Source organism: Hyperoodon ampullatus, assembly GCF_949752795.1.
Source record: "Hyperoodon ampullatus genome assembly, chromosome: 19".
Lineage (NCBI taxonomy): Eukaryota > Metazoa > Chordata > Mammalia > Artiodactyla > Ziphiidae > Hyperoodon > Hyperoodon ampullatus.
In genome coordinates, this window is record NC_136932.1 from 53,946,966 (window position 1) to 53,962,717 (window position 15,752).

At 36.3% G+C, this 15,752-nt stretch overlaps 1 protein-coding gene across 1 annotated transcript in view; it reads right to left on the reverse strand.

Moving 5' to 3' along the window:
- The window catches only part of MED13 (mediator complex subunit 13), a gene marked incomplete at both ends in the record, with an annotated part of 93,264 nt that overhangs the window by 8,571 nt on the left and 68,941 nt on the right, over positions 1-15,752 (reverse strand). Inside the window, 7 exons of the mRNA XM_079725694.1 lie at positions 5,384-5,526; positions 7,553-7,776; positions 8,333-8,524; positions 9,233-9,452; positions 10,645-11,107; positions 12,017-12,206; positions 13,843-14,066. Of these exons, the coding sequence (XP_079581820.1) occupies positions 5,384-5,526; positions 7,553-7,776; positions 8,333-8,524; positions 9,233-9,452; positions 10,645-11,107; positions 12,017-12,206; positions 13,843-14,066 (1,656 nt within the window). The remainder of the gene's footprint in view (positions 1-5,383; positions 5,527-7,552; positions 7,777-8,332; positions 8,525-9,232; positions 9,453-10,644; positions 11,108-12,016; positions 12,207-13,842; positions 14,067-15,752) is intronic.

The following is a 15,752-nucleotide window of genomic DNA, read 5'->3' on the forward strand; positions in this document are numbered from 1 at the left end:
AGACAGACAAGATGAAAAGGCAGAGGGCTATGTACCAGATGAAGGAACAAGATAAAACCCCAGAAAAACAACTAAAATGAAGTGGAGATAGGCAACCTTCCAGAAAAAGAATTCAGAATAATGATAGTGAAGATGATCCAGGACCTCAGAAAAAGAATGGAGGCAAAGATCACGAAGATGCAAGAAATGTTTTACCAAGACCGAGAAAAATTAAAGAACAAACAAACAGAGAAGAATAATAAAATAAATGAAATGAAAACTGCACTAGAAGGAATCAATGGCAGAATAACAGAGGCAGAAGAACAGATAAGTGACCTGGAAGACGGAATGGTGGAATTCACTGCTCCGGAACAGAATAAAGAAAAAAGAATGAAAAGGAATGAAGACAGCCTAAGAGACCTCTGGGACAACATTAAACGCACCAACATTCGCTTTACAAGGGATCCAGAAGGAGACGAGAGAGAGGACCCGAGAAAATATCTGAAGACATTATAGTGGAAAACTTCCCTAACATGGGAAAGGAAATAGCCACCCAAGTCCAGGAAGCACAGCAAGTCCCATACAGAATAACCCCAAGGAGAAACACGCCGAGACACATAGTAATCAAATTGGCAAAAATTAAAGGCAAAGAAAAATTATTGAAAGCAGCAAGGGAAAAACGAAAAATAACATACCAGGGAACTCCCATAAGGTTAACAGCTGATTTCTTAGCAGAAACTCTACAAGCCAGAAGAGAGTGGCATGATATACTTAAAGTGGTGAAAGGGAAGAACCTACAACCAAGATTACTCTACCCAGCAAGGATCTCATTCAGATTCCATGGAGAAATCAAAAGCTTTACAGGCAAGCAAAAGCTAAAAGAATTCAGCACCACCAAACCAGCTCTACAACAAATGCTAAAGGAACTTAAGTGGGAAACACAAGAGAAGAAAAGGACCTACAAAAACAAACCCAGAACAATTAAGAAAATCGTCATGGGAACATACATATCGATAATTACCTTAAACGTGAATGGATTAAATGCTCCAACCAAAAGACACAGGCTTGATGAATGGATACAAAAACAATACCCATATATATGCTGTCTACAAGAGACCCATTTCAGACCTAGGGACACATACAGACTGAAAGTGAGGGGATGGAAAAAGATATTCCAAGCAAATGGAAATCAAAAGAAAGCTGGAGTAGCAATACTCATATCTGATAAAATAGACTTTAAAATAAAGAATGTTACAAGAGACAAGGAAGGACACTACATAATGCTCAAGGGATCAATCCAAGAAGAAGATATAACAATTATAAATATATATGCACCCAACATAGGAGCACCTCGATACATAAGGCAACTACTAACAGCTATAAAAGAGGAAATAGACAGTAACACAATAACAGTGGGTGACTTTTAACACCTCACTTACGCCAATGGACAGATCATCCAAAATGAAAATAAATAAGGAAACAGAAGCTTTAAAGGACACAACAGACCAGATAGATTTAATTGATATTTATAAGACATTCCATCCGAAAACAGCAGATTACACTTTCTCCTCAAGGGCGCACGGAACATTCTCCAGGATAGATCACATCTTGGGTCACAAATCAAGCCTCAGTAAATTTAAGAAAATTGAAATCATATCAAGCATCTTTTCTGAGCACAATGCTATGAGATTAGAAATCAATTATAGGGACAAAAAGCCTAAAAAACACAAACACATGGAGGCTAAACAATATGTTATTAAACAACCAAGAGATCACTAAAGAAATCAAAGAGGAAATCAAAAAATACCTAGAGACAAATGACAATGAAAACACGACAATCCAAAACCTATGGGATGCAGCAAAAGCAGTTCTAAGAGGGATGTTTATGGCTATACAAGCCTACCTCAAGAAACAAGAAAAATCTCAAATAAACAATCTAACCTTACACCTAAAGGAACTAGAGAAAGAAGAACAAACAAAACCCAAAGTTAGGGACTTCCCTGGTGGCACAGTGGTTAAGAATCCACCTGCCAATGCAGGGGACATAGGTTCAAGCCCTGGTCCGGGAAGATCCCACATGCCACGGAGCAATTAAGCCCGTGTGCCACAATTACTGACCCTGTGAGCCACAACTACTGAAGCCTGCGTGTCTAGAGCCCATGCTACACAACATGAGAAGCCACTGCAATGAGAAGCCATCGCACCACCACAAAGAGTAGCCCCTGCTCACTGAAACTAGAGAAAGCCCATGCACAGCAATGAAGACCCAATGCAGCCAAAAATAAATAAATAAATAAATTTTTAAAAAAAAACAAAAAACCAAAGTTAGCAGAGGAAAGAAGTCATAAAGATCAGAGCAGAAATAAATGAAACAGAAACAAAGAAAATAGCAAAGATCAATAAAACTAAGAGCTGGTTCTTTGAGAAGATAAACAAAATTGATAAACCATTAGCCAGACTCATCAAGAAAAAGAGGGAAAGGACTCAAATCAAAAAAATTAGAAATGAAAAAGGAGAAGTTACAACAGACACCACAGAAATACAAAGCATCCTAAGAGACTACTACAAGCAACTGTATGCCAACAAAATCGACAACCTGGAAGAAATGGACAAATTCTTAGAAAGGTATAACCTTCCAAGACTGAACCAGGAAGAAATAGAAAATATGAAGAGACCAATCACAAGTAATGAAATTGAAACTCTGATTAAAAATCTTCCAACAAACAATGTCCAGGACCAGGTGGCTTCACAGGTGAATTCTATCAAACATTTAGAGAAGAGCTAACACCCATCCTTCTCAAACTCTTCCAAAAAAATTGCAGAGGAAGGAACACTCCCAAATTCATTCCATGTGGCGACCATCACCCTGATAACAAAAGCAGATAAAGATACTACAAAAAAAGAAAATTACACACCAATAACACTGATGAATATAGATGCAAAAATCCTCAACAAAATACTAGCAAACAGAATCCAACAACACATTAAAAGGGTCACACACCATGATCAAGTGGGGTTTATCCCAGGGATGCAAGGATTCTTCAATATACGCAAATCAATCAACGTGCTACACCATATTAACAAACTGAAGAATAAAAACCATATGATCATCTCAGTAGATGCAGAAAAAGCTTCTGACAAAATTCAACACCCATTTATGATAAAAACTCTCCAGAAAGTGGGCATAGAGGGAACCTACCTCAACATAATAAAGGCCATATATGACAAGCCCACAGCAAACATCATTCTCAATGGTGAAAAACTGAAAGCATTACCTCTAAGATCAGGAACAAGACAAGGACTGTCCATCCTCACCACTATTATTCAACATAGTTTTGGAAGTCCTAGCCATAGCAATCAGAGAAGAAAAAGAAATAAAAGGAATACAAATTGGAAAAGAAGAAGTAACTGTCACTGTTTGCAGATGACATGATATTGTACATAGAGAGTCCTAAAAATGCCACCAAAAAACTACTAGAGCTAATCAATGAATCTGGTAAAGTTGCAGGATACAAAATTAATGCACAGAAATCTCTTGCATTCCTATACACTAATGATGAAAAATCTGAAAGAGAAATGAAGGAAACACTCCCATTTACCATTGCAACAAAAAGAATAAAATACTTAGGAATAAACCTACCTAGGGAGACAAAAGACCTGTATGCAGACAACTATAAGACACTGATGAAAGAAATTAAAGATGATACCAAGAGATGGAGGGATATACCATGTTCTTGGATTAGAAGAATCAATATTGTGAAAATGGCTATACTACCCAAACCAATCTACAGATTCAATGCAATCCCTATCAAATTACCAATGGCATTTTTTACAGAACTAGAACAAAAAATCTTAAAATTTGTGTGGAGACACAAAAGACCCCGAATAGCCAAAGCAGTCTTGAGGGAAAAAAATGGAGCGGGAGGAATCAGACTCCCTGACTTCAGACTATACTACAAAGCTACAGTAATCAAGACAATATGGTACTGGCACAAAAACAGAAACACAGATCAATCAATGGAACAAGATAGAAAGCCCAGAGATAAAGCCACACACCTATGGTCAACTAATCTATGACAAAGGAGGCAAAGATATACAATGGAGAAAAGACAGTCTCTTCAATAAGTGGTGCTGGGAAACCTCGACAGCTACATGTAAAAGAATGAAATTAGGACACTCCCTAACACCATACACAAAAATAAACTCAAAATGGATTAAAGACCTAAATGTAAGACTGGACACTATAAAACTCTTAGAGGAAAACATAGGAAGAACACTCTTTGACATAAATCACAGCAAGATCTTTTTTGTTCCACCTCCTAGAGTAATGGAAATAAAAACAAAAATAAACAAATGGGACCTAATGAAACTTCAAAGCTTTTGCACAGCAAAGGAAACCATAAACAAGACGAAAAGACAACCCTCAGGGTGGGAGAAAATATTTGCAAATGAATCAATGGACAAAGGATTAGTCTCCAAAATATATAAACAGCTCATGCAGCTCCATATTAAAGAAACAAACAACACAATCCAAAAATGGGGAGAAGACCTACATAGACATTTCTCCAAAGAAGACACAGACGGCCAAGAAGCACATGAAAAGCTGCTCAACATCACTAATTATTAGAGAAATGCAAATCAAAATTACAATGAGGTATCACCTCACACCAGTTAGAATAGGCATCATCAGAAAATCTACAAACAACAAATGCTGGAGAGGGTGTGGAGAAAAGGAAACCCTCTTGCACTGTTGGTGGGAATGTAAATTGATACAGCCACTATGGAGAACAGTATGGAGGTTCCTTAAAATACTAAAAATAGAATTACCATATGATCCAGCAATCCCAATACTGGGCATATACCCAGAGAAAACCATAATTCAAAGACACACGCACCCCAGGGTTCACTGCAGCACTATTTACAATAGCCAGGTCATGGAAGCAACCTAAATGCCCATTGACAGACGAATGGATAAAGAAGATGTGGTACATATATACAATGGAATATTACTCAGCCATAAAAAGGAATGAAATTGGGTCATTTGGTGAGACGTGGGTGGATCTAGAGACTGTCATACAGAGTGAAGTAAGTCAGAAAGAGAAAAACAAATATCGTATATTAACGCATATATGTGGAACCTAGAAAAATGGTACAGATGAACCGGTTTGCAGGGCAGAAGTTGAGACACAGATGTAGAGAACAAACAAACATATGGAAACCAAGGGGGGAAAGCTGTGGTGGGGGGTGGGGTGGGGATGGTGGTGTGATGAATTGGGCGATTGGAATTAACATGTATACACTGATGTGTATAAAATTGATGACTAGTAAGAACCTGTTGTATAAAAAAATAAAATTCAAAAAAACACAGAAATTTAAGTATTAAATAATAAAAGCACAATTTTACCTTTTAATTCTCCATGACCAATCCTTCCTAGACGGCCAATTACAACTCTCCATGGCAATGAACTCATTTGTACAAGTCCTAAGCACCACTCCCAAAGTTTCTGCAGACCAAATCTTCTAGCAGATCCTTTTTTCCGACGGGCCCTGTTGTATGGAATAGAGTCATAAATATTTCTAAAATTCCTATGATGACATTTCGAAAGAGCTCAAATTTGTGAAAAACTGGTCCCTTCATTTTAATGCTTGATATTTTTTACACAAGTCCTAAGCAAGAATATATATAAAATCACAGGTATGGCATGATAGTTTGTATTTTGTTTAATACATATTAAAATATATACTTAAAATTAAAAATTATCCAAGAACGACCAAAATTCACCAGAAACACTGCTCTATACCAGAGACTGGCACACTTTTTCTTTAAAGGGCCAACATCTTAAGCTTTGCAGGCCATCAAGATTCTTCTGCAAGAATTCAACCTGCTGCAGAACTAAAGCAGCCATGCACAATAATTAAACAAATGAGTGTGGCCAGATTTGGCCTATGGCCTGGAGTTTGCCAACCCTTGCTTCATACTTTATTTTTTTTTTATAAATTTATTTTTATTTCTTTTTGGCTGTGTTGGGTCTTTGTTGCTGCGCACGGGCTTTCTTTAGTTGCGGCGAGCAGGGGCTACTCTTCATTGCGGCACCCGGGCTTCTCATTGTGGTGGCTTCTCTTGTTGCGGAGCACGGGCTCTAGGCACACGGGCCCAGTAGTTGTGGTTCGCAGGCTCAGTAGCTGTGGCACACGGGCTTAGTTGCTCTGCGGCATGTGGAATCTTCCCAGACCAGGGCTCGAACCCATGTCCCCTGCATTGGCAGGCAGAATTCTTAACCGTTGCGCCACCAGGGAAGTCCCTTGCTTCATACTTCAAATTGAAGAATATCGAACAAAACCCCCCCACACTTCCCAGAACAGAACAATGCTGTGTTTTCTGCATGCACGTCCTTTATTAGGCAAGTACATAACATTAAGTGCTCTGTGGCTGAGCAACAGTAGCTACCATTTATTGAGTACTTACTATGTACCAAGCAGTATGTCCAATCAATTTACATGTAATACCTCATTTCATCTTAACAACCCTATAAGGCAGATAAAATTATTTTCCTTATTTTACAGAGAAGTAAGCTACAACTCAGTTGGATAAAGTAATTTTGTCGAGATCATACAGCCAATAAGTGGCAGGACTGGGATTTGAACCCAGATCTCTATGACTCTAGAGTTGGATCTCTTAACCATCATCTCACTTCTACTTTCAGTAAAATGGCAATACACTATTTTTTTATTGGGAAGGTGGTTATTATTCTTCCGCTATTCTCTTTCTCATCCTTCACAGATCAATGTTTCTATATTCTGTTTCTTCAGTGCCACTATAACCAAATAATCACTAAGTTTTTTTGCACATAACCAATTTCTGAACTTAAAAGAACAGAACGTTTAGATAATAAAGAAGAAAATAAAGAACAGAACCAAATCTGAAACTTAAAGTTACTTCATGGATTTTTCAGGTTCTCTTAGGCAGTGTTCACTAGCCTTGAAATATGTTATTAGAAGTGTCTATTAAGTGATAATTCAATATGAGGCTCATCTTTTATGACCTACTAGTTACAGTCTTCATGAATAACTGGTCATGATACCTAACTACTATCAAGAAGAATTCTAAAAAGAAGGCCACCATTTTCAGAAGACACTCCAACATTTAAAGAGGAAAATTTTCAGTAAAGAAAGTTAACTCACTTTATTAGGGATTATATCTTAGATGGTATATGAGAAAAGTAAATGTTCTAGGATGCCTTACTAGATTTTAATTTGCAGATGGCTTTCTAGTTCCATGTTTCAAAATTTGTTAGGCTAAAATCATTACCTCAAGGTTTATTACACAGAATACAGGGGCTTTAACCTCTTTTGTCTATGTAACCGAGATAATCAAAATTATTTTTGAGTCCGTTAAATTATACAATGTAAATATTCACTACAAAAGAAATGAAAAGCACCTACAATCCCAAGACTTAATACTTTTATATACCTTCCAAACCATTTTCTATTCATTAAAAATGAAACATAATGTGCGTGTATGAATTTTTTTTCAAGGGATGATACAATGATACATTTAAGGAAATAAAAGTACCTATTTGGGACATCGATGTTAATGATACAAGTTTCTAAAAGTTCTCCATATAGATCTGTGCAAGATGCAAGAATCCATCTTTGATCATGTGATAAACAGTAGCCCACGAAAAGAACATTGTATTTCTGTCCAGCTTCTCCAAATGTTTCTCCTAGCTCTGTCTGTTTATCCTTCACTGGAGCCAGAATAAAAGGAGGTGTATAAAGTCGAATACACTCTGGTCTCTGTAAAGTAAAAAATTAAGTTACTATGGTACTATACAATCACAGAAAAATCTTTTATTGAAAATAAAGATAGGGACTTCTCTGGTGGTGCAGTGGTTAAGAATCCGCCTGTCAATGCAGGGGACATGGGTTTGAGCCCTGGTCCAGGAAGATCCCACATGCCACAGAGCAACTAAGCCCGTGAGCCACAACTACTGAGCCTGTGCTCTAGAGCCCGTGAGCCACAACTACTGAGCCTGCATGCCACAACTACTGAAGCCCATGGGCCTAAGCCCGTGCGCTGCAACGAGAGGAGGCACCGCAATGAGAAGCCCACGCACTGCAACGAAGAGTAGCCCCTACTCGCCGCAACTAGGGAAAGCCCATGCGCAGCTATGAAGACCCAACGCAGCCAAAAATAAATTAATTTTTTTAAAAAAAGGAAAGAAGGATATAGTATATCTACCCATTATAAGATAAATGGAAGATGAGAGCTAATCAGAGACTTGCACTTAGTTTTGCATAAAATCATAAAATGTAGTCATTCAATAACTTTGGTAATGGAAAACATACTTACATCAGGACTTTTAAGAGCAGTTTCCATGGCTAAACCTGGACCAAAACCAGTCAATGTTTTCACGTTGGTTGACGTTGGAAGTGGTCTCCGACACTGGGTAAAGGCCGAAAAAGCCAGGGATTTTAAATGCTGGGTATAGATTTGTCTATCTTCATGCTTCACAGGTTGCAACAGGTACTGACAGGGAACAATCTAAGAATTACAGGCAAATATTACAAATGTTAAACTTTCCACAAGAGAATAAAAAGAACAGTGAGTCTAAAACTCTAAACATTTTATTAGAAAATTTAAACAAAACATAATTAAAATGATAATCTAAAGAATGATATTTTCTTATTATATAGATTTTTAGTGAATACTCCATTTTATTAATAAGCTACGTAAAAATCTTTAAACATTTCTACATAGCAGTTATACTGATCAATACTGCCATTGACTGCCATAGTCCTGTTGTAGTCTATAAAGAATCATTCAAATTCTCTGCATACAACTTAATACGGTTAATTTCTCTCTACTTCTAGTTTGTAACCTCTTATTTAGAACTCTAGTTTATATAAGTCCATTTCTAGTTTGTAACCTCTTATTTAGAACTCTAGTTTATATAAGTCCATTCTTTCCCTATTTAAGCTTATAAATTTAAAAATTCGTTTATAAAAGTAACACGGGAGAGATATTTAACATACTTAATGTGGTCTTTTAATTCTCTAGTCTTACTGTTGTATGATTGCAAGTTTATCTTTTATAAACTAAGGTTTCTATTATAATATCATTTATAGTAAAGTCAATATAATAGAACCTGGCCTTTAGAAAATCAATGTGGATACAGAATAGTAACTTTGAAACTTCTATCAACATCAACCGTTTTAAATAAATTTAACTTATAACATTTATCATTCTCACCTGTACAGAAACAGTGCTCTTAACATGAGGAGGAAGAGTCTGGACCATTTCCAGAAAACATCGAAGTAACCCCAAAGTCCATACATTAGAAGAATTAGTGCTCTCATCTTTGTTTTCATATGTAAAAGGATCAATTATATAAACAACAATTGCAGGTGGATAAGTGATTGCATGTGAATCACCATCTGTGGGGATGCCCACTTTGTCCCGATCCATTGTGCTAAAATTTGAAGTAGAAATAAGACAGTTAGGGAAAAAGTTCTCCTGTACCTTCTCGGAATAGCATCAAAGCAGGTTCTTAATACCCTTTTCCCTTTTTTTTTTGGGGGGGGGGCATGTGGTGTTGAGAGCCTCTCTAAAAATGAGGGACATCTTTCTCTCCAAAGAGAACCATAAAAAGTTCACAATTTGATGGTGTACAAAGACCCTTGGCATTTAGAGGTCTTGAATTAAAAAGAAGAAACAGAATTCTTAAAACCGCATAGCATCAGAAACGTCAGAGAGCTTAGTGCTTAAGTGATAAAACTGAGACAAAGATAAGTTAAATGAGCTGCCCAAGATCACAAGGCTGGCTAGAGGCAGAGCTAGACCAAAAAGAAACCAATTCTCCAGACTTAGTCAATGTTCTATTACATTTTTAGAATATACATATTCATTTCATACTTCATAACGTCAATGGTGATTAAGCTTCATTCTTTGATGGTGATATGATTTTTTAAAACTCCAAATCTATTTAGATGTTCAAAATGGAAGATCTAGCTGGGTAATTAAGAGTTTGTTTTTAATCACATATAAGTATAACTTTGGGCAAAACTGCATCCGGGTAGCTGAAAGATATAACCAAGCTTAGGCTAACTTAATCTATAAATTGAGAGGGAATACCTTCTTCATAAAAGTAATAAAGAGAGCTGTCACCATCATTGTTGTCGTTATAAATAACTTAAGTGGAAGCATTTTGTAAAGAGCATAATATACATTATATCCTATTGCTCCCACTCTACAGATAAGAAAGCATGCTCAAAAACGTTAGGTAACTTTCCTAAAGTGACATAGCCAGTAAACGACAGATTCAAATCCTGGTACAACTCTTATGCCTCTGAACAGGGTCATTCAATAGTGACTTCTAAATCACTGGAGTGACTTGCATAGGCGAATCTACTTGACAGTTATGTCACAGAACAGATTCAAACATCACAGGATAGTTAGACTAAATGGTTTTTAAGGTCTTCATTCCCACCCTGAGACTCTATGATAAAGACTTTATGAAGAGTCTTCATTATAATTTTATAGGTTAAATATTCGACATTATAAACACTAAAATTTCAAAGATAAGATCAAAGGCTCTTTATGTTATTTGGACAAGAAGCAGTATATATTTATATTTCTGCAAAGGTTGGTATATTTAAATATACCTTTCAGACACATCAGGATGTGGCTGAGTGGGAATCGAAGACGACTCTCCAGAAATCCCAGCTGTTTGTAGAGCTGATGGTGGTTGCCCTCCTAGCTGGCCATTCTGAACTGTACTTGCTTGCGTAGACATGGATCCCGCAACACTACTGTTCATACTGCCAAAGGGTGGAAATGAAGGTAGTTTATTTGATGACATTCCACTATTCAAGTTGGAGGATGATGAAGATGAAGCTGAGGTTGTGGTCAAAGTTGAGTTAGCTGTAGCAACTGAAGAAGACATAGCAACACCTGAAGTCATTGTCACAGTGCTGCTCGCTGTAGATGCTAGGGTGGCAGATGGAGTATTAGCATTTCCAGTACTTGTCATCTGAGGTGGAGTAATCAAAGGCTGACTTGTAGGGGCAACTAAATTTGGCTGGGAAAGCAGAGAGCTGTCCAATGGCTGGGAAGCAAGGTAAGGACCTAAAGACAATAAAAACAGGATATTTAATTCTTTATTTCACTGACTGGTTCTTTATTTAATCTACTATGTGAATAATAATTTCTAGTTTATACTCTTTTGGTGACTACCCTCCCCTTAATTTGCCTGCTAACAGTGTAGCAAACACTAGCTTTCTATTTCCCCTACAAAGTGAAAAAAATTTTTAAATGGAATTGAAAAATAAACCAGTTTATACAAAATAAATAAATGGTTTCCATGAAATATAATAAAATTCTATTTTGTAGGCATAATTAATTAAATAAAAATAACAGTATCTAGCAAATTTTCATTAAACCATTCAACAAGTTCCTAGGTCACAAGTTGAATAGTGACTATACTGGGAGCTAATTAAATATAAAATGGAGGAATGTTATGGGGTTCAAATTATAGGAATGTCTAATGAGGTTCAATGTTTTGGTTCTGTGTCTCTTTGGATTAAGTCTAAAGTTAAGTCCACTGATATTTAATTCAAGGGTGTTAAAAGCAAGTCTTCAATAGCTGTCATTTTCTTAATTCCAACAAAGAACTGTCTCTCTGTGTTGTAGAGGGAACTAAAGTTGTTTTACCTCTAAACCATTAACAACAAATCAAAAATCTTAATTTTAATAAACTTCAATAAAAACACAAATCTTCCTACTTGATGGGATCCCTATTTTGGTGATCAACAAACTTCTTCTGTAAAGGATCAGATAGTAAATATTTTTGCCTTTCCAAGTTACACAGTCTCTGTCACAACGACTCAGCTCTGATCTTGTAGCATAAAAGAAGCCACAGACATCTGTAAATAAATGAGCATGGCTGTGTTGCATTAAAATATTATTTACAAAAAGCTGGTGGACTGGGTCATACTTTGCTAAAATGACCTTATACAATAAATACAAATTCAATACCTAGGTCATATCTGCAGACTTGTGCATAAAGCTTGAGTTTAGAAAATGCTTCACTGTTACCATCAGCTGCCTGAGAAAACCATTCTGCTACCAACTTTTCTGATAGTTTCTTTGATGCAGTAGATCCAACTCTCATGATCCCATCCGTCAATAGTCGAGAAATAGGTCTATGTTGACCCAATCGACAAGACTACAAATACAGACACAGAAATCAGAATTAGTGAGTTTGCTATAGTTTTTTAGTTCATATCATAAAATAAAGGATTTAAGCTATTTAAAAATAAGCTTTATCATTTATAATTAACATTTGCAATAATAGTATCAAGGTGAAATGGTGCCACAGGTCTTTTTACTTTTCTACATTAGAAATCCATTGAATTTCTATCAAAATTAAAATATCTCCAATGAAATAAAACACCTAGATAATAACAGCACTAGAACCATGTAGTTTGAATAACGAAAACTTGCAGAGTACAGAAATAACTGAGCGTGAATATGCAGTCATTTTAAGTTGTACATCCATCCCAATTCATGTATATAAATGCATTATCCAGCTCTCCCTCCAATTCTGCAGGCCACTAACGTTTGTTACAGGAAGCCCAATCTCAAACAGGTTTGCAACACTGGATTAAGAAAGTTTAGACAAACGATTTCTTTACTGTAAGACTTTCAAAGGCTTTAATAATCTAACATGTATAGTGAATCTCTAAAAGGTAAATAGATACAAAATGTGTCCCCAAACCTATCTAACTAAGGAACTTTTTTCTGGGAAGATTTTGCAGGACTAGTGTTCTAAATAACACTCTCTGGAAATATTTACTTTTACAAAACACACTACAGATACCTTGCAATTAAAGTTAAGTAGAACATTAATGAGGAGCTAAACCAGCACAAACTAACGATTCAGATTGTAAAAGAAACTAAATTTTAAAGACTAGATTTCCAAGCATTTGTGGGAAAAGGGAGATACCGTTGGCCCTTCGTGTCCTTAGGTTCTGCATCCACAGATTCAACCAACCATGGATCAAAAATATTAAAAAAAAAAAAAATCCAGGAAGTTCCAAAAAGCAAAACTTGAATTTGCCATGTCTGCAACTATTTACATAGCATTAGGTATGTAATGCTATGTAAATATCTATAAGTAATCTAGAGATGATTTAAAGTATAAGGGAGGATGTGTATAGATTATATACAAACACTATGCCATTTTATATAAGATTGAGCAGCCATAAATTTTGGTGTCTGCAAGGGGTCCTAGAACCAACACCCTGAGGATATTCAGGAACGACTATAAAATGAAGTTTAAGACTGTATGTTCCAGGGTACTTAAAATTTATAATCATTGTACTCAATGATGGATACAACATGAGAATTATAACTTAAAAGACCAGCCAAGAATTTCAGAAATAAAATGGATCTTAGAGAGGCCTATCATAGCTTTATTTTACATATGAGGAAAGTAAGGCCTAGTGTCTAAACCTGAGGTCCTAGAGAATCAAGACTAGAATTTTTATAAACGTAATTTTTTCCTGGCCATTTACAATGTTACCCTTTGTTTCAGAAAAAGATTATCTTAAATGGGACATACATGCTCTCAACGGTTTTCCCCCAGTATGGCAATTTCCACGGTGACACATGGCGCACACATCTAACAAAGGGTCTGGCTCAAAGCTGTAAAGAATGTAACTGGCTTGTATGAGAACTAAACATCTAGTCTGACATTGTTATTATTCTTTACCAATCAACTGAAATATCCAGTATATTTTATATATAAACATACAAATCATAAGGTAGTTTTAAAACGACACCTCTTTTTAAGCACCTACCTCATATATTGCAGTAAGATCTCTAAAAAAGCTTTTGGCTCCATTTAACAAGGCTTCATTTTCTGGACACAGTACAACATAGGCTATATCTCTTTGAGATCCATAGGGTTCCAGCATAAGTCTCTCCCAATAAGGAAGAGCAAATGGAGAAAGCACCAGAAAATCAAAATCATAACCCAACAAAAACGTGGGGATTGGCAGTGGTTCTGGGGATTCATCAGTTCCTAAATAAGAAAAGACATATTTTAAGAAAAGATTTAAAAGAAGAACATTTATTTTTATATATTATTTTTAGAATATTTTAAAATTTTATTTATTTTTGGCTATGTCACGTCTTAGTTGCGACATGCAGGATCTTCGTTGAGGGTTCTTTCGTTGCAGCGCACGGGCTCAGTAGTTGTGGTGCGCAGGCTTAGCTGCCCCTCGGCATGTGAGATCTTAGTTCCCCAACCAGGGATCGAACCCATGTCCTCTGCATTGGAAGGCAGATTCTTTACCACTGGACCACCAAGGAAGTCCCAAGAGGAACATTTAAATGTCAAGAGTTAGTGTAGTCATTATTATTAGTAAAAATATTTAATTAAAGACAAAAATACCTAAAAGCCAGTGATTGAGACTTTCACAGTTAGGAATTTGCTAAATGACCTTTTATAAAATATGTGACTTATACCTTCACTTAAATGTAAAAAAATTAATTAGAACGAAAAACTTATTACTCCAAAAGATATGGGAGGGTTTTAAAAAAATTATATTAGTTTCAGGTGTACAACATAGTGATTTGATATTTTTATACATTATGAAATAATGACCACAATAAGACCAGTTTCCATCCGTCACCATACAAAGTTGTTATAACATTACTGACTACATTCCCCATGTGTATATTACATCCCCATGATTTATTTATTTTACAGTTGGAAGTCGGTACCTCTTTTTTTTTTTTTTTTTGCGGTACGCGGGCCTCTCACTGTTGTGGCCTCTCCCGTTGCGGAGTACAGGCTCCGGACGCGCAGGCTCAGTGGCCATGGCTCACGGGCCCAGCCGCTCTGCGGCATGTGGGATCTTCCCGGACCGGGGCACAAACTCGCGTCCCCTGCATCGACAGGCGGACTCTCAACCACTGCGCCACCAGGGAAGCCCAGAAGTCTGTACCTCTTAATCACCTTCACCTATATCGTCATCATTTTATTTTGAATAAACTCAGACTGGGGAAAGCCTTTTTAAGCATAATGTAAAACCTGTCCATTTAAAAACTGATTAATCTGACAACATAAATTTTAAATTTTGGCATGAAAAAAACACTATAAACAAAGCCAAACAATTAACAATAAATTGGAAAAAAGATTTGCAATGTGTATAACAAAAGGTTAATTTCCTTACCATAGAAAGGGGACCTATAAATCCGTAAGGAATTGATCAACATCCTAACAGAAAAACAGGTAAAGGATATGAACAAAGTCCACAGAAACAGAAATACCTCTTATACATAAAAAGATGCTCAATCTCATTAAGAGCAAGGAATTTAAAATAATTAATAGCAAACAATTATAACATTTACTATGTGCTAGGTAATGTTCAAAGATCTTTACATGTATTCACTCATTTAATCCCCACAAAAACCATGAAGCAGATACTAATATCAACCTTATTTTAGAGATGAAAAAGCACGAATAGAGACGTTGAACAACATGTCCAGTATCACATAAGAAGTGGCAGAGGTGGGATTTAGAATCTAGGAAATCTACCCTCAAAGTCTGTACTAGTCTACCTCTCAAACTATAATGAAACAAACCACTTTCTCCCATCTACTCAGCACCCTACTGGCAAGGGTTTGGGGAAACAAGCATTTTATTGCTGGGAGTTTAAACCACTATCAGAGAGAGTAATTTGGCAATATATATATTTTTAAA